This window comes from Vanderwaltozyma polyspora, genomic scaffold (genome assembly GCF_000150035.1).
Source record: "Vanderwaltozyma polyspora DSM 70294 KpolScaffold1041 genomic scaffold, whole genome shotgun sequence".
Taxonomy (NCBI): Eukaryota; Fungi; Ascomycota; class Saccharomycetes; order Saccharomycetales; family Saccharomycetaceae; genus Vanderwaltozyma; species Vanderwaltozyma polyspora.
This window is the reverse complement of record NW_001834659.1, coordinates 1-15951: the sequence shown is the minus strand read 5'-3', so window position 1 is coordinate 15951 and position 15951 is coordinate 1. Positions and strand designations below refer to the sequence as shown.

Below are 15951 nucleotides of genomic sequence, written 5' to 3'. Positions count from 1 at the left end.
TCGTTAGATATGAAAAGGTAATATTGGGGTATTTTTATTATAAACCAAAGTGAAAGGGGATAATAGAAACGTTCGCTAAGAAGAAACAGAGAATAGATAACGATAGCAAAATATTTAAAGGATCGAAGAAAAATGAAGATAGCCACTTAAATAATTTATTTTCTATTTTATCACTTAATTAAATAAGATAATAATAGAGTCTGGTATTAACTTAAAAGAACAAAAACGATGTGAAGTCTATAACTGTTACTAAAATATATTCTTGCACTATTCGATAAACTATACACTATCTTAACAGACCCAATAATATCAAATAAACAAGCATTACCTTTAACGGATATCTTTTCTTAGTGTACCTTGGTATTCCTTGGTACCTGGACTCTAAGATATAATTAGTTCAATATCAAATTATAGTATTTTTTATTATTATTATTTTGTATCGTTTGAAATATTCATCATCGTTCGAATCTTGTTGCTTATTTAGATCGAAATTTTATACGCGATTAAGGTCAATTTGAATTAAAAATAGAAGCTAAAATGATTGACGAAATAGGAAATCAAGCAGATGATGTACTTAATTACATGGATAGTCCATGTATGTGTTTGGAGTTTTAAACTGATAGATAATTGTTAATTTAGTATTAGAGTAATTGACAATACAACATCATCTATTATCATTTTGATCAGCATTGAAAAGCAGTCCTCAATAATTGAATTTGTTTGATGATTATTCTCTAGGTAGTCATCATGAAATGCGGTACTATTTTTAATTTCGAAATCATATAAAGATCATAGAAAATTCTGCCTGTTAGAAGTAGAAATTGGTTTATTTTGTATTAGCGAATAATGAAACTAATATATCCATCTACTTATATGTTCATATTTTGTTGGTTTTCTAGAGATTCATGGTTTTTTGCGATTTCAGATTTAAGATATTATCTGACTTTTTTTAAAAAATACCAAGATTCTTGCATATTTTGATATGATTGTTTATATTAAGTTAAAATTAAAGCTCTTTAAGAAATTGAATAACTTTACTTTGTATTTATGTTATGTTACTATTCAACTTATTCTTAATGAAATTTCGTTTAATGGTTGTTAAGCTCTGTTTTAAAAATGAGTATGCTGATTTTATGGGTTTTTTTCCTTGCCGTATATCACTTTCTGCAGATCCAGAATGTACAAATTTATGGTCAAGTTATCAATCTAGAACATTTTGAAGGTTAAAAATGTAGATCGTTTGACTCTTGTACAACTACGTATATATACATCTATATACGAATGATATCATGAAATTTAATGTTCTAAAGGCATCGTTCTATTTTCTTATTTTCTAAATCAAACTGTTAAGTAGGTATTGATAATCTTGGTTGTGATATATCAAGAGGTCAGTTAAGTCTATATATCATTTTTACCAATTGATAATTAGAATTAAAGTTTATAGAGTTTTTTTTTAAATTTAAATTTTTTCTTGAACTATTAATGAAAGTCATTTTTGTAATGTTTGAACGGTCCTCAAGTTGGACTATCAAATACTACATGTACGTACTGTTTTCATTTTACAAATTATGTAATAAGGAGAAATATTCACTGCATGATAGTTTATTACATTTTTGTAAAAGGTTATAAAGTTTAAATTATATCGTGAATTCATAAATTAAATTATTAGAATTTATAAGTAGTTCAAATCTAATTATCGATGAAGCAGACTCATATATGACTACAGTCAGTACAATTTTACCAGGGGCTGGTTAATATTCAAATTTTAATAGTAGAATTAATAGAGTACTTCAATTTTACAAAATATCATCCGATAGGTCTATATATGATTGTTAGTTTTTAAGAGAATATTTAATTAGTAACTTGTTTTTACGGAAATCTTTAAATTTTAACTTTAGCTTCTTTAAAAAGGCATTTAAAGACGGCTATATCTCTTCAAAAAATAAACATTAATGTAACGAACAATTAAGAAACCGTTTAATGAATTATTTGATTATATCAATATACTATACAAAATATTCCTTATTGAATATATCTATTTAATGCGAAAATCAATTAAATACTACTTTCTTACCAGTAGATGGAACAATAGCTGCAGAGGCTCTTTGAGCGGAAGCTAAAGCTACACTACTCTTAACTCTGTTATTAGAATCAACATATTGTTTGTTACTTGGTCTTGATACACGTTTCTTTTCTACCGGTTTTCTTTCACTAGATGATACAACTGGAATGTTGTTTGTGTTCAAGTCAAAGTCTCTCTTTGGTGGGGCGCTGGTATCTCTTCTCTTTACTTGTCTTTTACTTCTATCTTCACCAAATTCCATTCTCAATGGTCTACCAGCAATTTTTCTACAACTTTTATCAGTAAGCGCTTTAGTAGCACCTTCTTCATTTTTGAAATCGACAAAGGCAAAACCTTTACACTTACCGGTATCTTGGAAAGTAGCCATACGGATTTTGATAATTTCACCACAATGTTGGAAATGTTTTCTTAATAAATCATCTGTGGTATCAAAGGATAAATTACCAACAAATAAAATTCTTGAAGGTGGGTTTTTAGACATTGAGATCAAATCATTTTTGTCTGGTCTACCTTCATAATCCTTAGAGTTTTTAACCAATAAATTTCTACCATTTAATTGAGATTCACTTAAAGCAACTACAGCCAACATCTTTTCATCAGTCTTAAAATCTAGATAACAGAAACCTTTATTCTTGATTTGTTTACCATCATTTTTAGCTAAAGGCATATTAACTCTTTCAATATCTTCTTCAGTAACTCTAGTAGACTCTTCATTATCTTTTGTCTTTAAGACAATAAACTTAATAATATCATCCTTGGTGGTATCGAAGGATAAATTACCAATCCAGACACCAATTTTCTTCTCCTTCTTCTTCTTATCCTTTGGTACAACTTCAGAAGATTTGGCTTCTTCTTTAGTTTCAGCAGATTCTTCATCATTAGACTTAGATTCTTCAGTTTCCTTTTTATATTCCGCAATAGAAGCAGGATCGATATTAAATTTGGAATTCAATTCTTCCAAAGTAATCTTACCTCTTCTTAACAAACGTTTTTGTTTTTTAGATAAAGGTACTGAGCTACTTAAATCAATTTCAATCTCATCTTCTGCCTTTCTCTTTTTAGTTGGATCCGATAAGGCCTTCTGAATTTGTTCTTCCTTTGATAAAGTTTCTTCCTTGCTCATCTTAAATTCAGGTACGTCACTTTAGAGTCTTGTATAATTCATATACCAACCAATATTGTCAAGTAAATATAACAATACTATTTGCAACTACTCTTTTTAACTATTAGTTCAACTCATTTCATCTCATCTCATCTCATCTCAAGATTTTTTCATTGCTGGAATAAAAATTTTAATGTTTACATATCACGTGCTATATAAAAGAAATTTCCAAGCTTTGCAAGTTTTTACCAACCTGGGACTTAAACGTCATAATGAATATAAATTTAAATGAGTGACTGATTAAAATAAATATATATAAATTAAAAATTGTTAAAATTAAATTAAATGATCAAATTAAATTAAATTAAATTAAATTAGAATACTATGAATTTTCAAAAAAGACAGAAAAAAATATTAAATATATAAAATTAAAAGGACACAAATTATTGATAACATGGGAGGTTTAACATTAATTAGTAGCAGGAAATCATGATTTTTGGAAAGATTTGAAATCTATGAAATGACAGGAAGAACATTTTAACTAATAATACAACTTATTTCAAACCAATCCCCGGAAACCAAAGATGATTATAATTTCGAGTAAATATAAGTCAGCTGAAGAATTTCTTTAATTTACTAAAGATACCCTTCTTCTTCTTCTTTTCCTGAGGTCTTGGTTCGTTAAGTGGGGTCTTCTTAGTTGGACTAGAAGGTTTAGATTCTTTCTTTGGCTTTTCTTTTGGTCTTTCTCTAGATTCAGGTTTTGGCTTTTCCCTGGATTCAGGCTTTTGTTCTTTAGGTTGCTGTTCTTGTTTGGCTTTCTCAGAAGTAGGAGCTTTGGTTACCTTTTGAGCAACAGCTTTGGTTTCTTTTTGAACAACAGCTTCTGCAGGAACAGCAGCTTGTTCAACCATTTCCTGTTTAGGTTGAGCATTTGGATCCAAAGTAGGTACACCTTCTTCTGCTTCAATTGATTCCTTTTGATTCAATCTTTGATTCAATTCCTTTGCATTGACATCAGAAACTTCATAAAATTCTTTTACAGATGATGGATTTTTAACCATGACTGGGCCAGGAGCAATAGAAGAACCGAATTTGTTAAGTGGAGTTTTAGTTTCGACCGGTAAAATGTGAGCTTCCTTTTGAGACAAGTCTTCTTCTTCGACTTCTTCAGGTTTGACAGGTTCCTCCTTAGTTGGCTCGACTAAATCAGTCTTTGTTTCCACTAGTGGTACTTCTTTGTCTTCAATAGTAGTTACTGGTGGTTTTTCTTCATTTTCTTCTTGCTTAGTAGCTGGTGTTGAAGTCAATTCTTCATTTGTAGCTTCAATTTCTTCACCATCTTCTTCACCTTCATGTCCTGGAGTTCCATCCCTGGAGCTTTCAGTTTCTGGTTCATTGGCACCTTCTTTCTTTGTAGACTTCTTCTTTTTATTTTTTTTCTTGTTCTTGTTCTTTCTCTTCTTCTTGTTTGAAGTAGAAGGAGGACCACGTTGAGTGGATTGGGCAGAATTAGCAGCTAATAAACCACCCGACTCAGGAATAGCACTTTTAATTTGACTAGTACTAAACATATCATCCTTAGTGATAAAATTGTTTTCAACGCAATCTTTTGGGTCTAGTTCCTTTTGATAGTTATCATTAACAGTCCAGTTACCATCTACAATAAATTTGAAATAAAATTTATCTTTATCTTCTTCAGATAATTCAACAGGTAAAGTTATTTCAAAATCATCCTCTAAAGTTCTGACCATAGGTAAAGTACCTTTCCAGTTATCGAAATCACCAGTTAAAATGACATCATTAGGACCCTTTGGCCATCTGAAAGTAAATTGAGTTGCCATTATTTCTTATTATATGTGTTTATGTGTTTATGTGTATATGTGTAATTTTATTTGAGACGACGATACTGTGTTTAGATGAACAGAATAAACTATTCAACTAATATAACGTTTGTGTAATTTTTGAAGGAATAACTAACAAAATAGTAATTGTCGATTTCTTGTATACTTCAGTTCAACAAGACAACAACAATATCCCGAAGAGTTCAACTGATTGCACTATATCTTTTTTTTTTTTTGGTCTTGCAGTTTGTTGCTGGTGTATATATATATTTATATATATATGAATCCTGACACAATAGCGCAGTTATAGTTATACTTCTATGTACTCGTCAGAATAATAGAGATAAGTGATAGGGATGATAAAAACGTTCTCAAGAGAAACTTTTTGAATCACAGTGAAAAAAATCGATATTAGAATATAATAATGCAATATTGATAATACCTATAAATAAAAGCAGTTAGCTGAAGATGGAAAGAATGTTATAATATAACTATAAAAAATCAAAGTTCAAATTTTGAACAATACAAAATGGAATACGATAAAAAAACAGATTAAGTAGCGTATTAAGTAGAATGTACAATCAAGACCAAAGAAAGAGAGAAAGAAACAGACAGAGACAGTAAAAAATGAGATAAACTTCTTACGTTGACAAGTAATCGATCAAAATTCCAAAACATAAGAACAACAACAATACACTACAGTTGTTTGTTAATTCACAAGTATTTATATATATATATGTACATCTATCTATATCTGGCTATCTGGCTATCTAGCTATCCAACTATCTCTATAAGTAATAAGTGTGTTGTTGTGGGTGTATGTTAATTATACCTTTTTGTCAGATGTAATAACAAGCTATCTATTAAATGATAGCACTTGAGAGAAGGGTTCTGTTGTGTCAATTGATGCTCTTGCTTCATAATTTCTAGAAACTAAATTGGCATTAGCTAACCACAACAGTTTCCCCTGGTAAGGTTGATTTGGTGGTACTCAACCAGTAGAGGTAAAGAGAGAGAGAGGCAGACAAAACGAACTGAATGCGTGTTGCTGTCGTTGTTGTAGAACAATTTTTTTTATTTAGTTATTTAGTTATTTATCTGTTTGGTTCCTACCCAGTTAGTTGTAGTTGTAGAACAGTTTCTTCCTTGCCTCTATCAAGAACCATCTCATCTCATCTCATCTCATCGGTTTCTTTGTTTTGGTTTGGGCTCCAGTGGTTGACAAGACAAAACTTCTTTTTTTTAATTCTTTTTTTTCTTGCTTTCCTTTGGAGAGAGAGAGAGTGGTCCCGAACGTGTTTTTAGGCAGTGGCTGACGGGGCCAGTTGGCTGGCCGGCTGGCTGGCTGTCCTATTTTGTCTTGTCTTCCTTCTGTTGGAAGGGTGTTTTCTGTTTTGCAGTGTGGATGGGATGAGATGGGATTGCGGTGCTAATGGCTAGTGGCTAGTGGCTAATGGATTGAGTTATTCTGGTGGTTGTTTCTCTGGAAGTAAAGCCCTAACTTGAAGACCGATTTTTTTGGTGAGCTTTAAACAAGAGAGTGTAGTGAGAGTGAGAGTGGTTAAGCATTCAGCAGAAGATTATGAACATACTTTGACATATTTTGTTGTTTGATTGTGTTTGATTTTGTTCCGTATGGTGGAGGAGATAGACAAGTAGTGGTTGGCATGGTGTGATATGGTCAAGTGAGACCAGTAAGCTAATCAGATAGTCAGCCAGAATTGTGTTTGTTGTAATTGATATAGATGGATATGTTTTGCAGCGAGACGTAGGTGAGTTAGTTAGTGCTAATTAATATTCCACCTTTTTTTACAAAAAAAAAAAGAAAAAATAATAAAAAATGGAGAAAAGACGTCAGTTACTGTTGGGAATGTTGTTAGAGAGAGAGAGAGAGAGAGCGGGAGCAAGACTTGCTTAAAATTAAATTGGTTACTTTTATTTCAGATTAATTAGGAAGTCAGTTGTTGATGATTCAATATATGTAAACAAATATATATATATATATTTGTTTACACGGGGGTGAGGGGCAGGGGAGGTTGTCAAACCAGGTTATTACTGCCTGCTCTAATTTACTAGGAGGTGGAGATGAAAAGGGATACGCCATAATTAAAATATGGAGTACTACAAGAGTATTAATATTTAGTCTTTGATATATGTCTAAATATCATCTGTATATTCTTGAGCTTCTCTTTGCTCCCCCCTCCTCCTATTCCTGGAAAAATTTGAGTAAATTAAACGTTAAGAAATTCCTTAATAGACGCGTATTGTTCCTGCTTTATCTTTACTACAATTTGTTGAACTGTATTATTCCGATGTTACTTGGTTGAAACCTTGACAGCCGACGTCGTGTCAGACTATCTAGGTTGCCATATAAAAAGAGACTACGATATATTATTGTATATTATACAGTATGCCAACTTATATACAAAAAAAAAATAACACGCAGAGAATTAATTAATCGTATATTTTCTTTACCGTACAGAAGGCCACTATAATATTCACCATGAATAAAGACAGACCCACCTTTTTTTTAACGTATATCAAACTAACTCTCGAATATAATAATAACTAAAACTTTATTAAAAAGGCTAGAATTTAATACATAATGTTGCAACATACATGTGATGTGAACGTGATGTTCATGTGATTTCATATTTTGTCATCATAAACAAAAGGAATAAGATTTTCAAAAAACTTCAACAAATAACACGGGCGTGTGGTCTAGTGGTATGATTCTCGCTTTGGGCGAATTCCGAGTTACACTTGGGGATACAAATCATTCAAATATGCGAGAGGCCCTGGGTTCAATTCCCAGCTCGCCCCAATTTGTTTTTTGTTTTTTGCAATCCAACTAATTGCAATGAATTTTTTTAACAATGAAGGATTGATTGATGATCATGAACCAAATTTTTAATCAATAGGTCAATCATAGCCTCCAAAATGACAAATCTATCCAAATATATTCTGATCAATCTTGCAAATATCAATACATAACTAACTTTTAAAAAATCAGCAAATATGTCATTTCTCAATGTCCTCCAAAAGCAAAATAAAATGATAACTCGGATTGAATGAATATTACACATATAAACAAATACACTTTGATTTTAAAAATATAATATGCAAGCATATATTGATTTCTACTATATATACAAAATTAATACAGAAGGATTAAATAAATTAACTTAGGAATGCAATTAGTCAACTTCTTCAACAGTTGGACCCTCAGCTTCTGGGGCTGGTGGTGCTCCACCTGGGAAACCACCCGCACCAGCGTCAGCACCTGGCATACCACCGGCTTGGTATAATTTAGTCATTATTGGGTTTGTGACTTCTTGTAATTCCTTCAATTGGTCATCGAATTCTTCCTTAGAGGCAGTGGTGTTGCTATCTAACCAAGCAATGGCTTCTTCAGCCTTAGTTGTGATAGTTTCTTTATCAGCAGCGTCTAACTTATCACCAGCTTCAGAAACAGTGCTCTTCAATGAGTAAGCAACAGATTCCAATTGATTCTTAGAAGCGATTCTTTGAGTTTCCTTTTCATCTTCTTCCTTGAACTTTTCAGCTTCAGCAACCATGTTATCGATATCTTCCTTAGATAATCTACCTTTATCATTAGTGATAGTAATCTTGTTAGTCTTACCGGTACCTTTTTCAACAGCGGAAACGTTCAAAATACCGTTAGAATCGACATCAAAAGTAACTTCAATTTGTGGGACACCTCTTGGAGCTGGTGGAATACCAGCTAATTCGAACTTACCCAAGATGTTGTTATCCTTAGTCTTAGCTCTTTCACCTTCAAATACTTGAATCAAGACACCTGGTTGGTTATCAGCATAAGTGGAGAAAGTTTCAGATTTCTTTGTTGGGATAGTAGTGTTTCTTGGGATCAATTTGGTCATGACACCACCAGCAGTTTCAATACCTAAAGATAATGGAGTGACATCCAACAACAATAAGTCTTGGGTCTTGGAAGAAGTGTCACCAGTCAAGATAGCGGCTTGGACAGCAGCACCGTAAGCGACAGCTTCATCTGGGTTAATAGATCTGTTTGGTTCCTTACCGTTGAAGAAGTCAGTAACCAACTTTTGAACCTTTGGAATTCTGGTAGAACCACCAACCAAGACGATTTCATGAACTTGGGCTTTGTCCAATTTGGAATCAGTCAAGACTTTTTCGACTGGGTCCAAAGTAGATCTAAACAAATCAGCACATAATTCTTCAAATCTAGCTCTAGTGATATTGGTGTAGAAGTCGATACCTTCGTATAAGGAATCAATTTCAATAGAAGTTTGAGCAGAAGAAGATAAAGTTCTCTTAGCTCTTTCACAAGCAGTTCTTAATCTTCTTAGAGCTCTCAAGTTTGTAGTCAAATCCTTCTTGTGCTTTCTCTTGAATTCTTGAACAAAATGGCTAACCAATCTGTTATCAAAATCTTCACCACCTAAGTGGGTATCACCTGCAGTGGCCTTAACTTCGAAAATACCATCTTCAATGGACAACAAAGAGACATCAAAAGTACCACCACCTAGATCGAAAATCAAGACGTTTTCTTCAGTACCTTTCTTGTCCAAACCGTAAGCGATAGCAGCGGCAGTTGGTTCGTTAATAATTCTTAAAACGTTTAAACCTGAGATGGTACCAGCATCCTTGGTGGCTTGTCTTTGAGAATCGTTGAAATAAGCAGGGACAGTGACGACAGCGTCATTGACTGTACCACCCAAATAAGCTTCAGCAGTTTCCTTCATCTTACCCAAGACCATTGAAGAAATTTGTTCTGGGGTGAAAGTTTTAGTTTCACCTTTGTATTCGACTTGAATCTGTGGTTTACCCTCAACGCTGACGACTTTAAATGGGAAATGTTTCATATCACCTTGGACTTCAGCATCTGTGAAGTTTCTACCAATCAAACGTTTAGCATCGAAAACGGTGTTTGTTGGGTTCATAGCAGCTTGGTTCTTAGCAGCATCACCGATCAATCTTTCAGTGTCAGTGAAGGCAACATAGGATGGAGTGGTTCTGTTACCTTGATCGTTGGCAATAATTTCTACACGATCATTAGCAAAATGAGCGACACATGAGTAGGTGGTACCTAAATCAATACCGACAGCTTTAGACATAACTTAAAATAATAGATCAAACCTATAAGTTTATTTTTCAACACAGTTCCAGTTAATTACTAACAATTGAATAACAATTGAAGTTTCCTGATACTTTTCTATGACGTGTTATAAGTATCTTATATGTGAGTATAAGTAATATATAAAAAATACAAAGAGGACAATATAACAATAAGAAATCTAAAAACAAGATGAATTTAATCTGAACAAGTTCAATCAGTGGCCCTTTTATATCTTTCCAAAATTATAATTGATAATTGACAATAGGATCTTTAAAGATAGAGAGAGAGAGAGAGAGAGAGAGACTATGAAAGAGTTATGCTCTAAATCGTTATTTGGACTGAAACTTCATTCCCCTCGCCCCTTAAAAGAACCTTCTAGAAGCTTCTGAATCGTTTTTCCTTTGCAATCCAATTCAATCCAATTCAATCCAATCCATTGCCATTAAATTACGTATACTCAACCGCAACTGCAACCGCAATAGTGAAATGTGTTAGCATGGGTGAATCAACCACTGTGCTTCGAACTCGACTCGACTCGACGACTTATTGCTGAAACAGGATTGCATTGGTTTTTTCGAAACTTCTAGAAAGATACAAGGAGCCAAAAAGAAAAACAGGGGTCTCTCTCTGTCTGTGTGTGCGTGTGTGCGTGTGCCGTTGTACGAGCAGACAAATCTGTAACTGTTTCCTGAACAAGCCAGTGTCAGTGCCATTTCGAACAATGGTCAGGATATTACAGACAGACAGACAGACAGACACTCGGCCTTTTTCCATATTTTGTTTGACCAAATAGGTTGCTGTTAGGATCAGGTTCGACAGATTGCAACGGTTGTGCGTGTGTGTGTTGAGTATGTGTGTGTAAGTGCTATATCTAGGTCCGATGGGACCTAGCTGTCATAACACACCAATGCTTTCCATCTCCTCTTACCTCTTCCATCCTACTAGAACATCCCCATTCATCGTTAACAACCCTCATGTTTTACTGACACTCCCCTCCAACGTCGTTCCACACATATAAATCACATATACACGTCATTTGTGTTCCCCATCCCGATACCACACCCACGTGACTTCTTGTCGAACCAAACCGAACCGAACTGTTTTACTTTTTTTTTTGTCTCATCTCATTTTCTCGTTTTTCTCATTCCGAAGCAGAGAGAGGCACACTGTCCAAAAAACTGGCAGAGATAGACGGAGAGACAGACAGAGAGGTTACTGAGAAACAGGAAAATTATATAGTGATTATTAAATCGAACATAAAAAAGTATAATTTACTTATTGTGAAATGGATATATCTCGATTCGAAACTTGCAATTGTTCTATGTTCTCTAGTCTCTGGTGTCTGATTCTAGCAGTGTTTACATACTGTATTCAATAAAAGACGTTGATTCAGAGGAATAATATTTGCAATTGGCCTTTTTTTTATCTTCCCTTCAACGTTGTAAAAAGTTAGAGAAACCCTCCCGTAAAGAGGTGTTGTTGTACTAGTTTTCTACTTTCTATTACACCAAAACAAGAAAAAAAAACCAACATCAAAAATCTGTTTCGTAAAGTTATCATCTATACTATAATATTCATCATGACTACTGCAAACTCTGAACTAGATAGGGAACATCAGGAACAGATGTTCATCTATTTACAATCTCTCGAAAATTTCTTTAAAGTAACTGGTATTAACCATGATAGATCAAAATCCGCAAGGGCTCAGAAGGCAAGATTAAAATTAATTAAATTATCAGCTCTACAATTTTATGAATTGAGTACAGATGTATTCGATGAGTTGAATAGAAGGATAAGCGAAGACCAAACTAAACCAAATTATCTATTACCGAAGGTCAATTTCCATTTAAAACGTAATCAAGCAAGACAAAAATTAGCAAATTTATCTCAAACTAGATTCAATGATCTTATAGACGATATTTTATATGAAATACGTAGAAGAGGAATGGGTTACAATCCAAACGAAATTAATAGTTTTATTAGCAACGATGATAATATCTCAAAATCTTCAAATTTAAATTTAATAGCTCCAACTATCGGCCTACAAGAATCTGAAATCGTGCCCAAAAAGGCATCAATAGATTGGTCAACCGAAGAAGAAGAAGAATCCGAGTCTCATAAAAATATTCACAAGCTTTATACTGGCGATTTCGATACTATCACGTCAGAAAAGGATATATTAAACAAATCTCATCATGGTAACACCATAAAATCCTCTCCATTGATACAAGAAACTTCAATGAAATTTAACCAACCTGCATTTGATCTAAATAGTTCGCCTGAACAAAGACAACAAAAACATGATAATAATAATAATGATAATACTAATAATACTAATAATACTAATAATAGTAAGAATAACAATAATAACGATAATACAACAACAACGATCTCTATTAATGATGATACGACCACTCTAGAACCAACAATTGCAAAAGTTGTCAATGTACAAGAAATAATCCCACCAAAACCAAGTATGAACATCAAAACAAACCACCAACAACACTTACCATTTAATGCATATGATATAAATTATAAAAATGAGATAACCTCATTAAGCGATCAAGTAAGTAAATTATCAATTGAAAATGAAAAATTGAACCAAATGATAGCAGAACTAAAATTGGAACCAGGCATCGAATTAATACATTCTTCAAAAGATATGCTAACAAGATTAAGCAAAAAATATCCATTAGATAAAAATGCATTAGAAATGTACATTTCCAACGACGGTCATGTTCCTATAACTATCCTCTTGAAGATAAATGGATTGATAAACTCATTTTTCGAACAGCTAATTCAAAGAAATCCGGACTCTATAGGGAAATACTTGTTTGAAATTCTCTATCAACTTTCCAATTTGGTTTATGAACTCCTGCTTCGTACAGATTTCCCGATTTATAAAGATCAAATTGTTTTACTCAAGGCTAGTTATTCTCATTTGATTACTTCTGTAAGATATTATTCTATTTACAGCTCAATTCTACCTCAAGTCACAGTTCAAGCAGCTGTCACAGAATTTTCATATTCTGTTTGTAATTTAATACACCATGCAAAATTAATAGATGATGACAATTCCGATCATGATCAAGACACTACAGCGGGCGATTTTAATTCCTCCGTAGTTCATAGAGGTTTTGAACACCATAGTAATATAAATGGTGCTAATCTTCACGAATCAAATAGTCCGTTTTCAACCCAAAAAATCCTATCATCACTGACAACTAGTGGTAATTACAATGAAATGAATGGTAATAATTACGACAAATCGTTAGATAAAAAAAATGAGGGAGCAGAAGAAGATGACAATGACGATTTCGAGCTTTCTCCTGTAAAACCTTTAAAAATTCTACAAAAGGCTACAATGAATATGAATCCAAGCTCTTCATCTTCTGCAAGGAAAATATCATCTGCTGGAGTAATGCCTTCATTATTGGATGCTAGTAGATCGAAATCTCAACTAAATATACATTTAGAAAATGGGAGATCTACTAATACAGAAAATAGTGTCCCAACAATTGAGAAACGATCTCTGAAAATAATTTCAGACGTTAGTGCATCTAACGGTGATATTAATAAAGGTTTAAAGGAGTTAGAGAAAAATAATGATTATGATATAAAGGAAGATGTAAACAAATCAGTAAAAGTAATCTCACCAACCAAGGTAGAATTGAGCACCGAAGAAGAAAAGGAACTAAACAAGAGCGATGCACAAGTAGATACTTCATTACAATCACAAACGCTGTACAACGATAGTAATGCGATATCTATCGAAGATTCTTCAATGGCAAAAATGGATTCTAAATTAATTAATGAAGCGGCAGTCTCTAAAAACACCAAAAACAAGACCATCACAGAAGACCCAGAGACATCAACTCAAGTATTTACTGATAAAATGAAGAAATTTAATAATTCCATCGGTATTGGATTCAGGATGGCATCACCAAATGATGACACTAAAAAGTTAGAATCCAATGTTAAGAAAAACGATGAGATCAAAGGAGACCCTAAAGTTGTACCAATGGAAAGATCAGTGAAGAGGGAACCTACGATTCCCAAATACAAAGCTGAAGAATCTAAACTGACAGCTAAGATGAAACAAGTTTTGGAAGTTGATGACGATTTACCTGTAGTATCTAAGGGAACAGACGAAGTAACAGAGGTGCCGGTTGTGGTTGAGAAAGATATTGCAGTCGACGAACCGGTTGTTGTTGAGAAACCTGTTGCAATTAAAAAACCTGTTATTATAGAAGAAGATTTAAATGCAGCACCTGACGTCGTGAAAGCCAATGTACAAAGAGCTGAGAGGAATAAGATGGATAGACAAGAAGCGGCAGATGATGATGAAGAGGAAGAAGAGAGCGAATCTGAATTTGAAACTGGTAGTGAATCGGAAGAGGAGTTTGATATAGACGCATTTGATATAGAGAATCCCGATAATACGTTACGTGAATTGCTATTATACTTAGAGCATCAAACAGTTGAAGTTATTTCTACAATTCAATCATTATTAAGCTCTATAAAGCAACCTAAATCTACAAATGGTAAACTTCGTATTGAATCCAATGCTATTAATCAAGTAATCGGACAAATGGTTGAAGCTACTACGATATCTATGAACCAAAGTCGTAATGCTGGTTTAAAAGAGCATGGTAATTGGGTAGTTCAAAGTCTTTCTGATTGTAGGAGACGCATGACAATGCTATGTGATTTAAAACCAGATGGTAAATTTATTAGCAGTATTAAAGATACTGAATTTGCAGATAAGAATTTCAAGCAAAGATTAGCAGGGATTGCATTTGACGTTGCTAATGTACAAAAGAGTTAGTTAAAAGTGTTGAAGAAGCGAGTTTAAAAGAAGAGATAGATTATTTAAATTCACATATACAGTTGTAAATTCTTTAATCTAATTCGATTTCTAACTTAATCAAAATCTATAGTTGTGAAAGCCCTACTCTACCCACAGCCTCCAATATATATCTATGTATACATATGTACATACATAAACGTATTATACTTAAGTGTAACATTATAATAAAAGCTGTACCTGTTGTATATATAAATGTACCTTATAAAATAAGGGATTTCAAGGTATGGTATTAAAAAAAAAAAAAAAAAAAGGACAGCCAGGAAAAAACAAAGGATGAGGAGGATAAATAATAAATAAGAGAAGTATTAAAGACGAACTCCGAAAAGTGTATACATGCACCGTCTTGTAGCAGAAGCAATAAGGAGTCGTCAATTCATATGGTGGTAATGACGAAGATGATGGCTAATGAATTAGAGTCTAGTTGGAAACTTGTTGACATGGGGGAAGAAGAGGATGTTTTATCCAGTAACAGTAGTGACAGCGAAGAGAATAGTGGATTTGAAGAGATCAACAGATCCTCAACCAGTAGATTTAGTGGTGATGAAGGTAAGGAAAAGGAAAAGAAAGGAAGACAAGAGGTCAATGTCAGTAGTGTTGTACTAATCAGCGTTGGTATTACGATACTAGTTGAGTTGATGGCGATTTTTATTTATATAGGTACACAAAACTATTTTGGTTATCCAGAAATTGCTATTGAAGAAGGCCAGAATGGCAGCATTGGGATATTTCAGAATCTCAGCAAAAACGCCAGTGGCGGGAAGTATTATGTAGATATCGACAAAGGAGATATCATTGAAGTTGGCAAACCGGTTGAATATATGGTTAAATTGGGTCAGTTTTACCATAATACGAATTACTTTGGGAATGACCCAGAAAGGATAGGCGAAAGATCAGACGATGGGTCTGGCTTAGATTATGAGAAAGTGTATA

At 33.4% G+C, this 15951-nt stretch overlaps 4 protein-coding genes and 1 non-coding gene across 5 annotated transcripts; 2 read left to right on the top strand and 3 right to left on the bottom strand.

The window, feature by feature from the left end:
- Positions 1-2051: 2051 nt before the first annotated feature.
- NOP13 (Nop13p) lies at positions 2052-3206 on the bottom strand (the record flags this gene model as incomplete). The annotated part of the gene is made up of 1 exon (XM_001644755.1): positions 2052-3206. One exon carries the CDS (start codon positions 3204-3206, stop codon positions 2052-2054), a length of 1155 nt encoding a protein of 384 aa, XP_001644805.1.
- A 590-nt stretch (positions 3207-3796) lies between these two features.
- Kpol_1041p3 (uncharacterized protein) lies at positions 3797-5029 on the bottom strand (the record flags this gene model as incomplete). The annotated part of the gene is made up of 1 exon (XM_001644754.1): positions 3797-5029. One exon carries the CDS (start codon positions 5027-5029, stop codon positions 3797-3799), a length of 1233 nt encoding a protein of 410 aa, XP_001644804.1.
- A 2710-nt stretch (positions 5030-7739) lies between these two features.
- Positions 7740-7852, top strand: Kpol_1041trna1. Its single transcript has 2 exons — positions 7740-7776; positions 7816-7852. It is a non-coding gene; the product is annotated as a tRNA-Pro (tRNA).
- Positions 7853-8226: 374 nt separating this feature from the next.
- Positions 8227-10149, bottom strand: Kpol_1041p2 (uncharacterized protein; the record flags this gene model as incomplete). The annotated part of the gene is made up of 1 exon (XM_001644753.1): positions 8227-10149. One exon carries the CDS (start codon positions 10147-10149, stop codon positions 8227-8229), a length of 1923 nt encoding a protein of 640 aa, XP_001644803.1.
- A 1581-nt stretch (positions 10150-11730) lies between these two features.
- Positions 11731-14979, top strand: Kpol_1041p1 (uncharacterized protein; the record flags this gene model as incomplete). Its single annotated transcript, XM_001644752.1, has 1 exon — positions 11731-14979. One exon carries the CDS (start codon positions 11731-11733, stop codon positions 14977-14979), a length of 3249 nt encoding a protein of 1082 aa, XP_001644802.1.
- Between the last annotated feature and the right edge of the window lie 972 nt (positions 14980-15951).